Here is a 13,554-nt window from a genome sequence, read left to right on the forward strand (position 1 = left end):
TCTATTGTTAATCTATGTATAATATTAACAGTGAAACCTCACAATACCATGGAGTTTCCATAACATCAATCCTAGTACTCACACATCATTTCACCTGTTAATTCAATGCATTTGAATCATAACCACAACATATACGTGTTTTGATTATGCATTGACTATTTGAATTGAACCCCATGTTGTATGCATTTAATCCATGATACGTTCCATTCACTCATACCATCACACTTATTTATAGAAACACAGTAAGATTTATTTAAAATAAACAATGTGTGTGTGTGTGTGTGTGTGTGTGTGTGTGTGTGTGTGTGTGTGTGTGTGTGTGTGTGTGTAATTGTGTAGACTACAGGTTGACAGAAATGAGACACAATGAAAGAATGGAACATATGGCAATATTATGTAATGTTTTACATTTACTGTACAAATTTTTTCAATACAAATTCATATATCTTAGCAAATGAAAAAGAGCCATTAAAATATGGCTACATTATGAACATCATTAAGTTCTATACTGTATTGTATTCAAGTCTTTGTTCATATTGTCTTAAAATTGTCTTACTCTTATTCAGATAATTGTGCTTGTTTCTAGAAACAAACACCTTAAAAATCTAATGATCTGCTCATAGAATCAGACAATAGAATAGACTTAGACAAGCTGTAAATGAATAAAGTCTGTTAATGAGAAATAGTAGTTAAACATGCCTACATGCAAGACAAGATTTGATTCATATAATTTCTTTGCAGTGTAAAGAACAGAAATAATTATTACCAATGAAAACTAATATGAAGTTTTGAACTAAGTAGAAAATAACGGGTAATAAAACACTTTACCTTAATAATGTCATTATTGTGGCACAATTAATTGAATGTATGTTCAAACTATTACTGTTTGAACAGTTATAAACTATAACTGTTACTATTAGAATTAAAAATTAGCCAGTGACTGCAGATTGGGCTAATTCTAGAGGAAAACTAGAGACTTATACAATTTTACAACACTGACCTCTGCTGAGTAAAAGAAATATCACAGAAATATCACTGCAACATTTTTTTATTCTTAGTTGTAAATGATTATAACAAATAAGAAATTCCACAAGTATATAACAGTACAACAATTCAGTCTGTTAATACTAATTATTTACTGTACATAAGAGGAAGAGGCGTGATTATATAATAATGACAAGCACCAACAGTTGCACAGAATTTATCTTTACCAAAGATCTGGATAACATCTGGATAACAGTTGTAACTTAAACTACTGCACTGATACAAGACCAGCTGGACCGGAAACCAAGGAAAGGACCTGACTCTTCTAGTCCAGCAGTTCTGTCATATTACTGCAGGTGAAAGGTTTTAGTAAAATATCATTGAGCTTTAAAGTCATACATAAAGATATTTTTAAACCAGATGTGTGCCTTGTATCATACCTTGGTTCTGGAAGAGGACATGGGTCTGTAATACAATAAAATATTTGTCACAATGGGATTTCTTCAGTGATTTATAAACATCTAGGTCATTAGAACAGTTTGGTTTGAAAGAAATCTCTGTGTTATGTGGGTGAAGGTTCAAACGATCCATGTAATCCTATAAAGAATCAGGATTCGCTATCCAATCCCAAATACTAGTCATGATTTAATACAAATAACATTGCTGGTCAGATTAATCCCCATCCTTTACATACATGTAGTTTATTGCATTGTATTACAAGCCATATGAACCCACTATGGTCACTAGAGTCTATCTCTGTAATAATGTTTATTCTCTATGTCCAGCATTATATTTGCTCTGTAAACATCAAAAGGCATGCAAACAGACATCCCACATAGATCTCGGTCAAATTCTTGTTTACTTTGTGATCCGCATCAAACTCACCCAAAATGACTGGTGTAACGATGGCCCCCTCTGGAAACCCGATAGACAAGGCAAAGGATCTGAATTGTTCTACCAGCTCAATAGGAAGTTCTGGCTTTCGCCCTAAAGCATACATAGAAAAAGTGTCAGTGGGGTAAGAAGTTCAGGAAAAGCACTGGATTCTGAAGGAACTTTATGAGCATACCATAGAGAGCCAGCTGAGTGTATTCTTTGTTCATATTCTTGTACTTCAGGACGACCCCATAGTCAGTGTAGTTAGTCTCCACCACTGTAATGTCCTTTTCAATCTTGTGCCCTACAGAAAAAGATTTTTTTCTTGTAGACTTAGATCATTAATTTTGTGCTGTATAAAGAAAATTATTTTGCACATAAAGTAAGATCACCACTTGCTTCTCTCTTTCTCTATTTTGTTAAAAGAAATATGAAATGTCTCTCATTACATTAGAACAGGACTTACTTTGACTGAAATAAGTAAAAGCTCCAGGAAGCTCTGTCTTCTTATACATATAAGAACTTACATCGCACGTCTTTTGGCTAAGGGCAGAGAAAAAGGTTGGTGACAGATCACATCCAATAAGTAATTTTGGGTTAAATAACACAAGTAATCATTTAAAACACAGTTTGAGGTGTGTACATTTCTTTAAACCTAAGAACATTGAAAGCACAAAAGAGTCTATGCACATAGTTTGGTTGAGTACATTAGCTGTAAACTACAGCAATAATAAGAAAAGGACTGTACCTATTCATTGTCCACATTGTAAGGTTGGCTCCTCCATGTTCATTAGCGATCAGATGACCTCTTGAGACTAAAAATGTGCTTTTGTATTTAACAACTAATGGGTGGTCATAAGCCCACCCAACACGATACCATTCACCTGTAAACTAACAATAAGATGAAGAACTGTTAGTAAATGAATTGTGCATAAGGAGCTGATGATGTAGCTGAGTATCAACATTTTTGACAATCTGGCGTTTTGTCAGTAGATATAGATATGATAATACAAATGGAATGCAAATGGAAATAACATCTTAAACATGGTCTGAGGTTTGTGAAATTTTAGGCAGTGCAATGCAACTGGAGAGAGGTATAGAAATAAAAAGATTACAATTATACATTTAAAATGATTCCTTAGAAGTTTATCCCTTTACGTTTATATACGTTTATACCTACTGAGCAAGTTAGTGGTGACATTGTCAAGGAGAAACTCCATGAGATGGTATAAGAAAGAAACCTTAAGAGGAACCAGACTCAAAAGTTAACTCATCTTTATTTTGGTGACACAGAATGTCCATCCACTATAGAATCTGTCATCTGAAGCTTTATGGACTTCTGTGTATAATAGACTGCTTTTGTTATTGAACCAATAAATAAGAACTTGTTAGTATCACAGCTGACCTTTAGAACTGTTGTAATACTGTTTTTTTTAAGTGGAATTTGTACAAAGGTAAAATTTATGCTGAATGTCACCATTGTAATAAGGAACGCGAAGCCTTGAACAATATATAATATCTCTGAAAAGAGGTAGCACAGAGTCAAAGGCTGCACCTGTATCTAATAAAATGAGAATGTTGAGGCCCCAAGAGTGAGTAGAAGTAAACGGTGAAAGTAGTCAGTTAGTCATTCGTTAGTATTTAAGCAGAACAAACATTATATCTAGTTAGAGATAAGTGCAGTTTTGAGTTATGATGAATATTTTATTTTAGTTATTTTATTTCCGTGAGCTTCGATTTATTGGGGATGTGACAAAGCAAAATTGATTAATTTAATAAGATACTTAAAGGACAGAACCCAGGAAAACTAGCCTTAGTGCTTCTTTGTGGTGGTTGTTTTTTTAGGATGTAACAATGTCAAAAATGTGATTAGGATTAACTATAGAGGTGCAGAATTTGATCATCTTTGATTAGGTGCCTTTTAAGCACTGAAAAGAGCGGAAGTAAGGAGATTTAGCAGTAAGTAAAGCTAAGTAGATAAAGGGTCTTCAAAGTATAAGACTAAAGTAAGATTTCTGATTTATTTATATCATGAAGCTTAGATGTGTGTCCGAGAAAAAAATATATAAAGTAAAAAAGGGAGAGTGGAATTGAAATTTACACTGGTTTTGGATATAGTTTGTAAAAGCACAAGTGGCTTGATATAACATAACAAACTAGATATAACATAAAAAAAGGAACTCATTTAGCAAATGTATTGTTTGGTAAGTCAACCATACATACAAGAGTAGCAACATGTATTACCTGAAATTACAGCTCACAATAAGAATTAGTCAGACTTGTGGAAGAAACTATTTCAATGCAAGATATTTAAAATGGGATGATTAAGTTAATCTCATTATTGTAAATAACATCCAGGCCTTTGCCAGAGTGATAAGGTTTACAGAAGCAGCTAAAGTCCATTAGTTTTGTTTGATTAAGTGCTGAATTGTTCTTTTTACTCTTCTCTTTTACCATTCTTTAGTAGGAACATTTGAAAAAAGAATCACAAATGTTACTTAGTTTAATGCTTTAGTAGAAAATACTATTACTTAAAAACATTTATTTAGGGACTAGGCACCAGTTTAGTTACAAACGTGTAGCATTTCATAATATTGTAATTAAATCCAGCGAGGGAAACATCTTGCTTCATTAGCATTTACAAATAATTGATTTTCTGTATGACACTAATTATAGTATATGCACACATTCATGGCTGCAGACTATTATAACATGTATAATTCACTCACCTGTTGCAGATCGAAATCTGACTGGGGAAGAATCTCACTGGAGTTGTAAGAGTGTGTCCATAGCACTACACTACACAGAACCAACACAGCCAGCAACATGTTAAACTGTAATCCAGCTTCTCTTCGTGTGTTCAAACCTCAAGCTGCAAAACTGTGAATGCTCTTCCAGGAACCTGGGGGGTTTATGTAGACAGCCAGCAGTGGGAAGCGTTCATGATTTAGGGAAGGTCAAGCCCCCAAATGCAGACACACACACACACGACTTCAACAACGACTCTAACCTCAAATAAAGCAAATATTAGGCACAACAGAGAACTTGGTCATATTTATGACATGTGAAACCAGACTTAAATGATATTTAGTGGGGAAAAAACAAACCTATGAACAAACCATCTGCCACATGACTACATTACATTTGCAAAACAAATTCTGTGAAATCTTGCTATCGGAACAAACCATTTTTTTCACTTAGATAAACAGCACTTAAAGGGCAGGTTTATTTTCGTTTGCAAATATATGGATTTCAAGTTACACATAGAAAACAATTATTGTCAATAGAATTACATTTTATTCATATAAAGTTTTTCAAAATACTGCACACAGATAAACAAGGTTTTGATATGTTTTCTCAAATACATAAACAAACAACAACAACAAAAAAAAAACCTGGAAAAACTATAACAAAATATTATTCACACGTATTAATGCATGTCGTTAGTTCATTGGTAGTTGGGGATGTTTTCAGATACATTTGCTTATTAAACCTGCAATTCCAAGGTTTAATTTAATTAAATACCTTCGTGTTATATTTTATGTCATTGAATCTCTAAAAGTTACAAACGCTGACAAAACACTAAGCACTAGCGCCATTTGGTAAAGATCCCTTGAGAAAGTAAACGTCAGAAGATATGAATCGGATGTTACTGTACACTTTAGTAAAGAAAATGGCTTTATTAAAAAAAAGAAATATAATACAAATGCAATCCCTGGTACACTTGTACTAAAAGTGTCCTCAATATTCCTTGTATAAGTACCTTCTTTAGAAAGATAATTTTGTGAATACTTCCAGTTAGAAATCTTTAAAGACAAGTGATCAGTTGATATTCTGAGGCATGTTATTCAATGAACAATTATTTAGTTCAGGAAATCCAGTGAAGATGCCTTTATTCCTACTTTGGTGCTAGCAGTGGGAACAGCAATGTAACCTGAGCTTAACGAGAGCGAGGTCCTTTAAAATGTGCTTGAATCTCTTCCAGTGTTTTGCCTTTAGTCTCTGGGACAAAGAATATAGTGAAGATGACATTGATGGCACAGAAACATGAGAACATCCAGAAGGTTCCTGCACTTGTTATGAGGTCCTGTAGGATTACAACATAAATGTAATAAGTTTATAAATATTATCTTCAAAATCCTTCATTTATTGTAGGGTAGTTTCCCAAATAAAGAACACAGATCAGGACACAGATTCATCTTTATCTTACTATTACATATTACTACATTCCCCAGCATAACACTTACACCTATTGTTAACTGCTCCATCAATGTCCAGTTTACAGCAATTTTACAATTTTTGTTTGCTTTAATGTTAACATGGAGACAATCTTTACCATGAGATTCTGGAAGGTCTTGGTGACGATAAAGGCACAGCTCCAGTTAGTAAGTACACACACAGCGCTTCCAAGCCCCCGAGCTTTGGTGGGAAAAATCTCAGACATCACAAGCCATGGAATAGGTCCCCACCCCAGTGCAAAACCTGATAAGCACATACATTATACAGCGATCAGAGATCCAATATAGGTGTCATGGAGTCATTGAAACCCATGTTTAGGGTTTAAGTCTGAAGTTTCAGATAAACTGAATATTATAATTTTTTTTTTTTATTTAATGTTTTTTCAGGATAGATCCTGTGAGCATTATGCATTTTTTTTTTTCAGAATAGATCCTGATCCTGATATTTGTTGTATATTTGTGGTATTATGGAAAATTCTGATTACCTGTAATAAAAATGCCCATGCTAGTAAGTGCGAGCCAGGACAGATCAGGATGTGCAGCTTCACTAACTGCATCCTGGGCTCCCAGAATTGTGTTGAGCAATGTAGAGTTACCATGTTTTGTTGTAGACAACATAAAATAGACACCAAATGCTGCTTCACTCACACACATGGCAACACCTGAACAACAAAGTAAAAAGAAGGAAATTAGTAGAGTTTTGTGGAACAAAACACAAAAGTGCAAAGATATCAGTTTATAAAAAAGGAAGTATAAATGGTAGATGCTGACCTGATAGGATAAGGAGAACTTTTCTTCCAGCTCGATCCATGATTAGAGCCGCGACCGCTGTGAAGATCACTTGAGTAACTCCTACAATCACTGACGCAACATTGCCATTCTGAGAGACAAAAACAAATGCAGTATTAATTTAGAAACCAGTTTAAAGAATTTTTGTGATGTGTTTGATTTTGGATCACTGATGAAAAAGTGCAACAGACACAATTCATTATTTGATTGAATTATTGTGTGATAATTATACAAAATATATTAAACCAATTTTAGCCCGAACTGGGCAAAGTGTGGTGGCCTGGGAAACCTGGCAAACTGCAAATAATACCCTCAACCCCCTTTTGGTTAAACCTGGGTCTGAATTTGTGTTATAGGCAGAAAATAAATCCCTGTATTTATTATTATCATTATTATTACTTCTTTGCCTGTTTGGCATAATTCAGCAATTGCAACCAAAGCAGCATTTAATAAGTTTTCAGCCAAACCAAAAAAATAAACCAGGATCTTACTATAATATCAAAATGAATGTATAAACATTACCCATTTTATCTCCAAATTATTTTAAAACAGAATATCAGAGTGTCATCGAAAAACAGACGATGGTGGTGAACACTTTTAACATCACCTGTTTAAACAAAGACAAATTTTTCTAGATCCATTTTGTCTTGCAAGTTTCAAAAAAGCTAATTTGTTTTCAAATAACGTCACAAAAAAACAAATATCAGATACAGATTTTTGTAAAAGCTTGAGTAAAAATCTTTACCTGGAAATGCGCTTGCTCAAATATAGTTTCTGCATAGAACATGATGGCGTTGATGCCAGTGAACTGCTGTAGGAACATCATCATGATGCCCACTCCTAAAGGTTTATACACACCAGGGTCTTTGAGATCAGCCTGAGTGAGACTTCTTTCCTGTAATTAAACAGAAATGTGTTTTCAAATGTATGTGGACACCCAACTATCATTACCATATGTTGTTATTGAACATTCTATTTTAGATTTAGTTCCATTTTACTGCTTTAATACCCTCTATTTTCTGGTAAAAAATTGCTGATTTCAGATCAGGTCAGAAATCTGAATTAATCCCAAAGGTGTTGAGTGAGGTTGAGGTCAGAGCTCTGTGCAGAACACTAGAGATCTTCAATGGAACCTGCTTTGTGCAAGGACTCAGTCATGCCAGAAGGTCTTACTTGACAACAGTAACATGGGCTTCTTTATACTTTTTAGAAATCTTTTTAGAAAGCTTAACGAATTGTGTGCTTCCAATCTTCTGCCAACAGTTTGTGAAGGATCACACACGGGTACAATGGTTTTTCATGACGTGTAATTTATGTAGGTGTAGGTCACTAAAGTAAAGAACTTCTGCTTTTAACAAATTTGATTGTTTCGATGCTTTATAAATAAGACCACATTGCTTTAAAGATGATCAAGCCAATCAAGCTTCACCTCATACTGAGAGGCTGCTTCTATCCTCGCACATTCCCACTCGACTGGTGTGTCACGTCCTCTAAGGAAGCGAAGTGCCTCTTCTGCTTCATGCCTCTTTCCGCGAGACAGCAGGTAGCGTGGCGTCTCTGGCATGAAGCACATGCACACCAGCATCAGTGTAGGAGGGATGGAGCATGCGATGGCCAGCCATCTCCAATCCAGGAACAAACCTGAAACCAACAGCATCAAACATTTAGTGCTGTTTAGAGACACACTTCACTAGAACAAGATACATTGCATTTAAATGTACATTATATCAAATGTCTTGTGATGGAAAAAAAAAACTATTTTGTTGGATTTTAGTCATTATAGGTCCTAACTTTTGATATGAACCGAGTTTGTTAAGTCCTGCAAATTGTGCTGATTATTATTTCTGGTACAATATAGAATAACTGAAAGACACTTTTAACCTTAAAATAGTTTCAGAGCTCCAGACATGACATAGTTTAATCATTCTGCAGTTGTTTTTTCTTCACCTCTAGGATTCTTAGCTTCAAAATATTTGTGCTCATTTTTGTTTGTCAGGATCACTTATGAGAAGACTCAGTCATTTTGTTAAATGACATACAGATGGCAGACAAACCACCACCTAAATCTATCACACACACACACATACATACATACACATACACACCTATGCATTTTGAATTCCAGCAGAAATATCTGCTAATGTCAATACCAAGTTACTTATTTTGTTTTAACATCTATTTATTTTTTGAATTTGGGCAATTAGTGGATAATTAGATGATCTAGATTCCTCTATGACAGAATTCTTTTTTGTGAATGGAAGGGTGTATTGAGAGTAAAAATAAATACCAGTAACATATGCTCCCATGATTCCCATCACTACCATGAGCTGAACACAGGAGCCCATTGTTCCTCTAACACGCTCATGAGATGTTTCTGAGATGTAGAGCTAGAGAAGCAAAAAAATTATTAAAATAAAAACATACAAAATGATGAAATTCACTACGAACATATTTGAAAAGATTAACATTTTTGGATTCACAGAGACATATATATATATATATATATATATATATATATATATATATATATATATATATATATATATATATACATACATATATATATATATATATATACACACTGTAATTTCCGGACTATAAAGCCGCACCCACTGAATTTTACAAATATTTAAATTTTTCAACATAAATGAGCTGCACCTGTCTATACGCCGCAGGTGTCTACACTAATGTACTTTACACAGGCTTTAACGAAAGACACAGTACACACGGTGTAATGGGTGAAATATGTTGCGCTTCCTTTAGGAGCATAGCGGTATTTTGGGAATAGCATGCCAGAAGCAAACTCTCCCTTCACCCTGACTCAACACGTTACAACTGCTTGTATCTAAACAGTAGCCGACCAAGAAAGTCATTGTTCACTGTCTTCCTCCTTCCTTTCACAACTATTTCTTTCGGGAGTTTAACTTTTGGCATCGTCGTGCGTTTAAAAATCACCCGATGGAAGTTTTTTCTCCTAGATGCCGTACAGCTCAGAACACAGGTGAGGTGCGTCTTTTCGTTTCTGTTTGGAAATTTCATTGGTGTAATGTTATCGGGGTTTGTGAAACCGTGAAAAACCCAGGAAAAAATCATAAATTAGCCACTTCGTTGTTTAAGCCGCGGGGTTCAAAACGTGGGGAAAAAAGTAGCGGCTTATAGTCCGAAAAACAGTAAACAGCTCCATCAAATCAATAAATTTTGAAGGCCATTACATCCTGATATATCAGCTTCATTACAGCCATTCTTGTAAAATCCTAACTTTATAAGCAAATGAGATTACATAGAGATATATCATTCAGTTTAAGAGCATTGGTGCCAAAAAGTGACACTGGTTTAAAGGTCTTGGAAATGGACTGTTGGAAATGCTGTAGGAGTAATCACAGACTCTGCCGTTTTACTCGAATAAACATCAAGCTTTAAATTTTATTTAAATTTTTTTAATTGTATTTTCAGGATGTATGTTCTTTAAATTTACTGTATACTGACTTGACTGTAAAATCATAGTGACAAGTGTGTGTAGTCATGTGATCTGCTAGAGAGAACACAGACAAAGGAATATGAAGTGTGTTTTTTATAATATATAAAATAGTATAAAAATTACAATGTTCAAATATCAAGTGACTACATGAAATAACTAAGAGAACAATTAGAGAGAAGAAGAGTGCAATTTGAATGTAAGGTTGCCATTTGCTGAGAATTATCCCTCATCAGGTTAAGGTGTTATGTACAGTATATCTAAAACATATTCCGACTTACAGGCACAACAAGAGATGTAACTCCGCTGGCTACCCCAGTAAGCACCCGTCCCACATACAGCATCCAGTGGTTCTGAGCAGCAATGATGATGGTGAAACCAAAAATGAATGGCAAAGCACAGAACATGAGACTCAACTTCCGCCCGATCTTCTCTACCACCCAGCCTCCGAGCAGACCTCCGACACCAGCTCCAATCGCCACCACAGACTGGAAAACAAACAAATTCAACGTAAAAGCTTAGACTGTTATAAAATGCTTTACTTTAAAGCATAACAGCAAATGTTACACACAATTCTTGCATCAATAGTATGGTCTTCTTCTTACAGATGAAACTCTTGCACATGGATTCTTTTCATCAGAGAGGACTAAATTTTAATGGTCTTTTCAATCTTTTAATCTCTTTAGTACACTGACATTCCAGAACTCAATAAAAGGAAATATTTCTTTTCCAGGCTCTTCAATTAAATGATCCACATTGCAACATGTGCTTAATCTATTACTTTTACTGTGGTGAAATAAGTTTCTGAATAACATTCAGATTACTATATGAATGTTAAACTACTAAGTAATAGGAAATTAAATGCATAGTGGGCAAGCTATATATATATATACACATTTTGGAGAGAAAATATTATATTAGACATGTTCTATATTATATACACTTTTGTTTTTGCCTCCATTTTTATTGAGCTGAACTCAAAGATCTAAGACTTTTTCTATGTACACAAAAGGCCTTTTTTTCTCAAATATTGTTCACAAATCCGTCTAAATCTGTGTTAGTGAGCACTTCTCCTTTGTAGAGATAATCCATCTACCTCACAGGTGTGGCATATCAAGGTGCTGATTGGACAGCATGATTATTATAAAGAGCCACTCTAAAATGTGCAGTTTTACTCTATTGGGGGGTCCGAAAACCAGTCATTATCTGGTGTGACCACCATTTGCCTCACGCAGCGCAACACATCTCCTTCGCATAGAGTGGCTCAGGCTGTTGACTGTGGCCTGTGGAATGTTGGTCCACTCCTCTTCAATGGCTGTGCGAAGTTGCTGGATGTTGGCAGGAACTGGAACACGCTGTCGTATACGCCGATGAGGACGACGAGCATGCAGATGAGCTGCCCTGAGGCGCTTTCTGACAGTTTGAGCAGAAATTCTTTGGTTGTGCAAACTGATCAATGCAGCAGCTGTCCAGGTGGCTGGTCTCAGACAGTCTTAGAGGTGAAGATGCTGGATGTGGAAGTCCTGGGCTGGTCTGGTTACATGTGGTCTGCGGTTGTAAGGCCGGTTGGATGTACTGCTAAATTCTCTGAAACGCCTTCGGAGACGGCTTATGGTAGAGTAATGAATATTCAATTCACTCTGGTGGTCATTCCTGCAGTCAGCATGCCAATCGCACGCTCTCTCAAAACTTGGGACATATGTGGCATTGTGCTGTGTGATAAGACTGCACATTTTAGAGTGGTCTTTTATTGTGGCCAGCCTAAAGCACACCTGTGCAATAATCATGCTGTCTAATCAGCATCTTGATATTCCACACCTGTGAGGCGGATGGATTATCTCGGCAAAGGAGAAGTGCTCACTATCACAGATTTAGACGGATTTTTGAACAATATTTGAGAGAAATAGGCCTTTTGTGAACATAGAGAGTTCATCTCATGAAAAATAGGGGTAAAAACAAATATATAATTTTGTTCAGTGTAGAAATAGATTATTCAGCATTCCCTTTGCAGCTCATAGTTTTGGATATATTTATTTATTTTTACCCCAAACCAGGAGGCTTCTTCAGGTGTGAGTCTTAGCCATGGGTCAGGGATTTGCCGCAGTTCTGGTATGGCAGGAGAGCTGTAGCCGAGCACGAAGCCAAAGCTGAGGGGGCCAAGAACAGCTGCAAATGTGGCCATGTACAACTTCCCATTTTTGACTTTGCTAAAAAAAATAAAAAATAAATAAAAAATAAGTCAGAAAATGTCAGGTTATGGTATGTGATATAACTTGTATCACTGACTGAGTACTGTATATCCAGACATGTAAGAGGTTGAAGTAATTGGAAGAATATCACGTGAAGAACGAGTTTTACATGTCTGGCAACCTACCAGTGTGTTTTATGTGTTAACAGGATTTTTTTTTTTTCTGAAAATTTTAGTTAATCATATTTTATATGGTTTGCAATCAGGTTCTAATGTAGAAGCAAATAATGAACTTCCAGAAGCACTGAACCAGAATATTGCAAACACAAACAGATGACAGAATAGTGGTCTGGGGTGAGGAATTCTCACTGATCTTAAATGAACAGCAATAGGAATTATATTATTGATAATTAAATCTGGACAGTAAAGGTTTTTTGGTGAGTAGATTTGGGGATTCTTGATAAACAGAAAGAAAACACAAATGAAGCAGTGGAAAGTTTATGATCTTTTGTTTATCAAAAACTAACAAACCAAATCAGCTGACAGTATAGAAGTCATTAATTGTTGATATTATATATATATATATATATATATATATATATATATATATATATATATATATATATATATATATATATAAAGGAAAGATCAAATGTAAGGAATGTTTAAAAGCTTTAACTGAAATCCTTACTCCAGATAGACCTCTGTCTCAGCCCTGTCCTCTTCTCCCTGCTCACTGTCCTCCTCTGCCAGCAGTGGCCTCGACTCTTCTTCATGATTCATTGCAGATCTGAAAATATTGTAGTTTATTTCCTTTTCACTTTGGTGCTCTTTTCACAAACATCACTGCAGTAAGTGTGGTCAATCGTCCTAAACTGATTTGCCTGAACATATCCCGTGAGGGACAGAACACAACTCATGCATTTGTCAGCTGATAGCCATATACCGCCATCATATTTACTTCCGCCTTTCATTCCAAAGTAAAAGTCTTTTCTTTAACTATT

The 13,554-nt window shown here is 35.3% G+C and overlaps 2 protein-coding genes across 2 annotated transcripts; both read right to left on the minus strand.

Annotated features, from left to right (window-relative positions):
• Window positions 1-228: 228 nt before the first annotated feature.
• On the minus strand, window positions 229-4,756 carry lcn15 (lipocalin 15). The gene is made up of 7 exons (XM_083526557.1): window positions 4,590-4,756; window positions 2,609-2,751; window positions 2,327-2,403; window positions 2,054-2,164; window positions 1,870-1,971; window positions 1,425-1,449; window positions 229-1,334 (listed from the first exon to the last, which is right to left on the minus strand). Exons 1-7 carry the CDS (start codon window positions 4,686-4,688, stop codon window positions 1,310-1,312), a joined length of 582 nt encoding a protein of 193 aa, XP_083382683.1. The 5' UTR covers window positions 4,689-4,756; the 3' UTR covers window positions 229-1,309.
• Window positions 4,757-5,137: 381 nt separating this feature from the next.
• On the minus strand, window positions 5,138-13,527 carry slc2a8 (solute carrier family 2 member 8). Its single transcript, XM_083526552.1, has 10 exons — window positions 13,242-13,527; window positions 12,407-12,569; window positions 10,644-10,850; window positions 9,175-9,274; window positions 8,317-8,528; window positions 7,633-7,782; window positions 6,870-6,978; window positions 6,584-6,760; window positions 6,197-6,342; window positions 5,138-5,947 (listed from the first exon to the last, which is right to left on the minus strand). The coding sequence occupies exons 1-10, from the start codon at window positions 13,331-13,333 to the stop codon at window positions 5,801-5,803; spliced, it is 1,503 nt and encodes a 500-aa protein (XP_083382678.1). The 5' UTR covers window positions 13,334-13,527; the 3' UTR covers window positions 5,138-5,800.
• Window positions 13,528-13,554: the final 27 nt, after the last annotated feature.

Source organism: Silurus aristotelis (assembly GCF_946808225.1).
Source record: "Silurus aristotelis genome assembly, chromosome: 23".
Classification (NCBI taxonomy): domain Eukaryota; kingdom Metazoa; phylum Chordata; class Actinopteri; order Siluriformes; family Siluridae; genus Silurus; species Silurus aristotelis.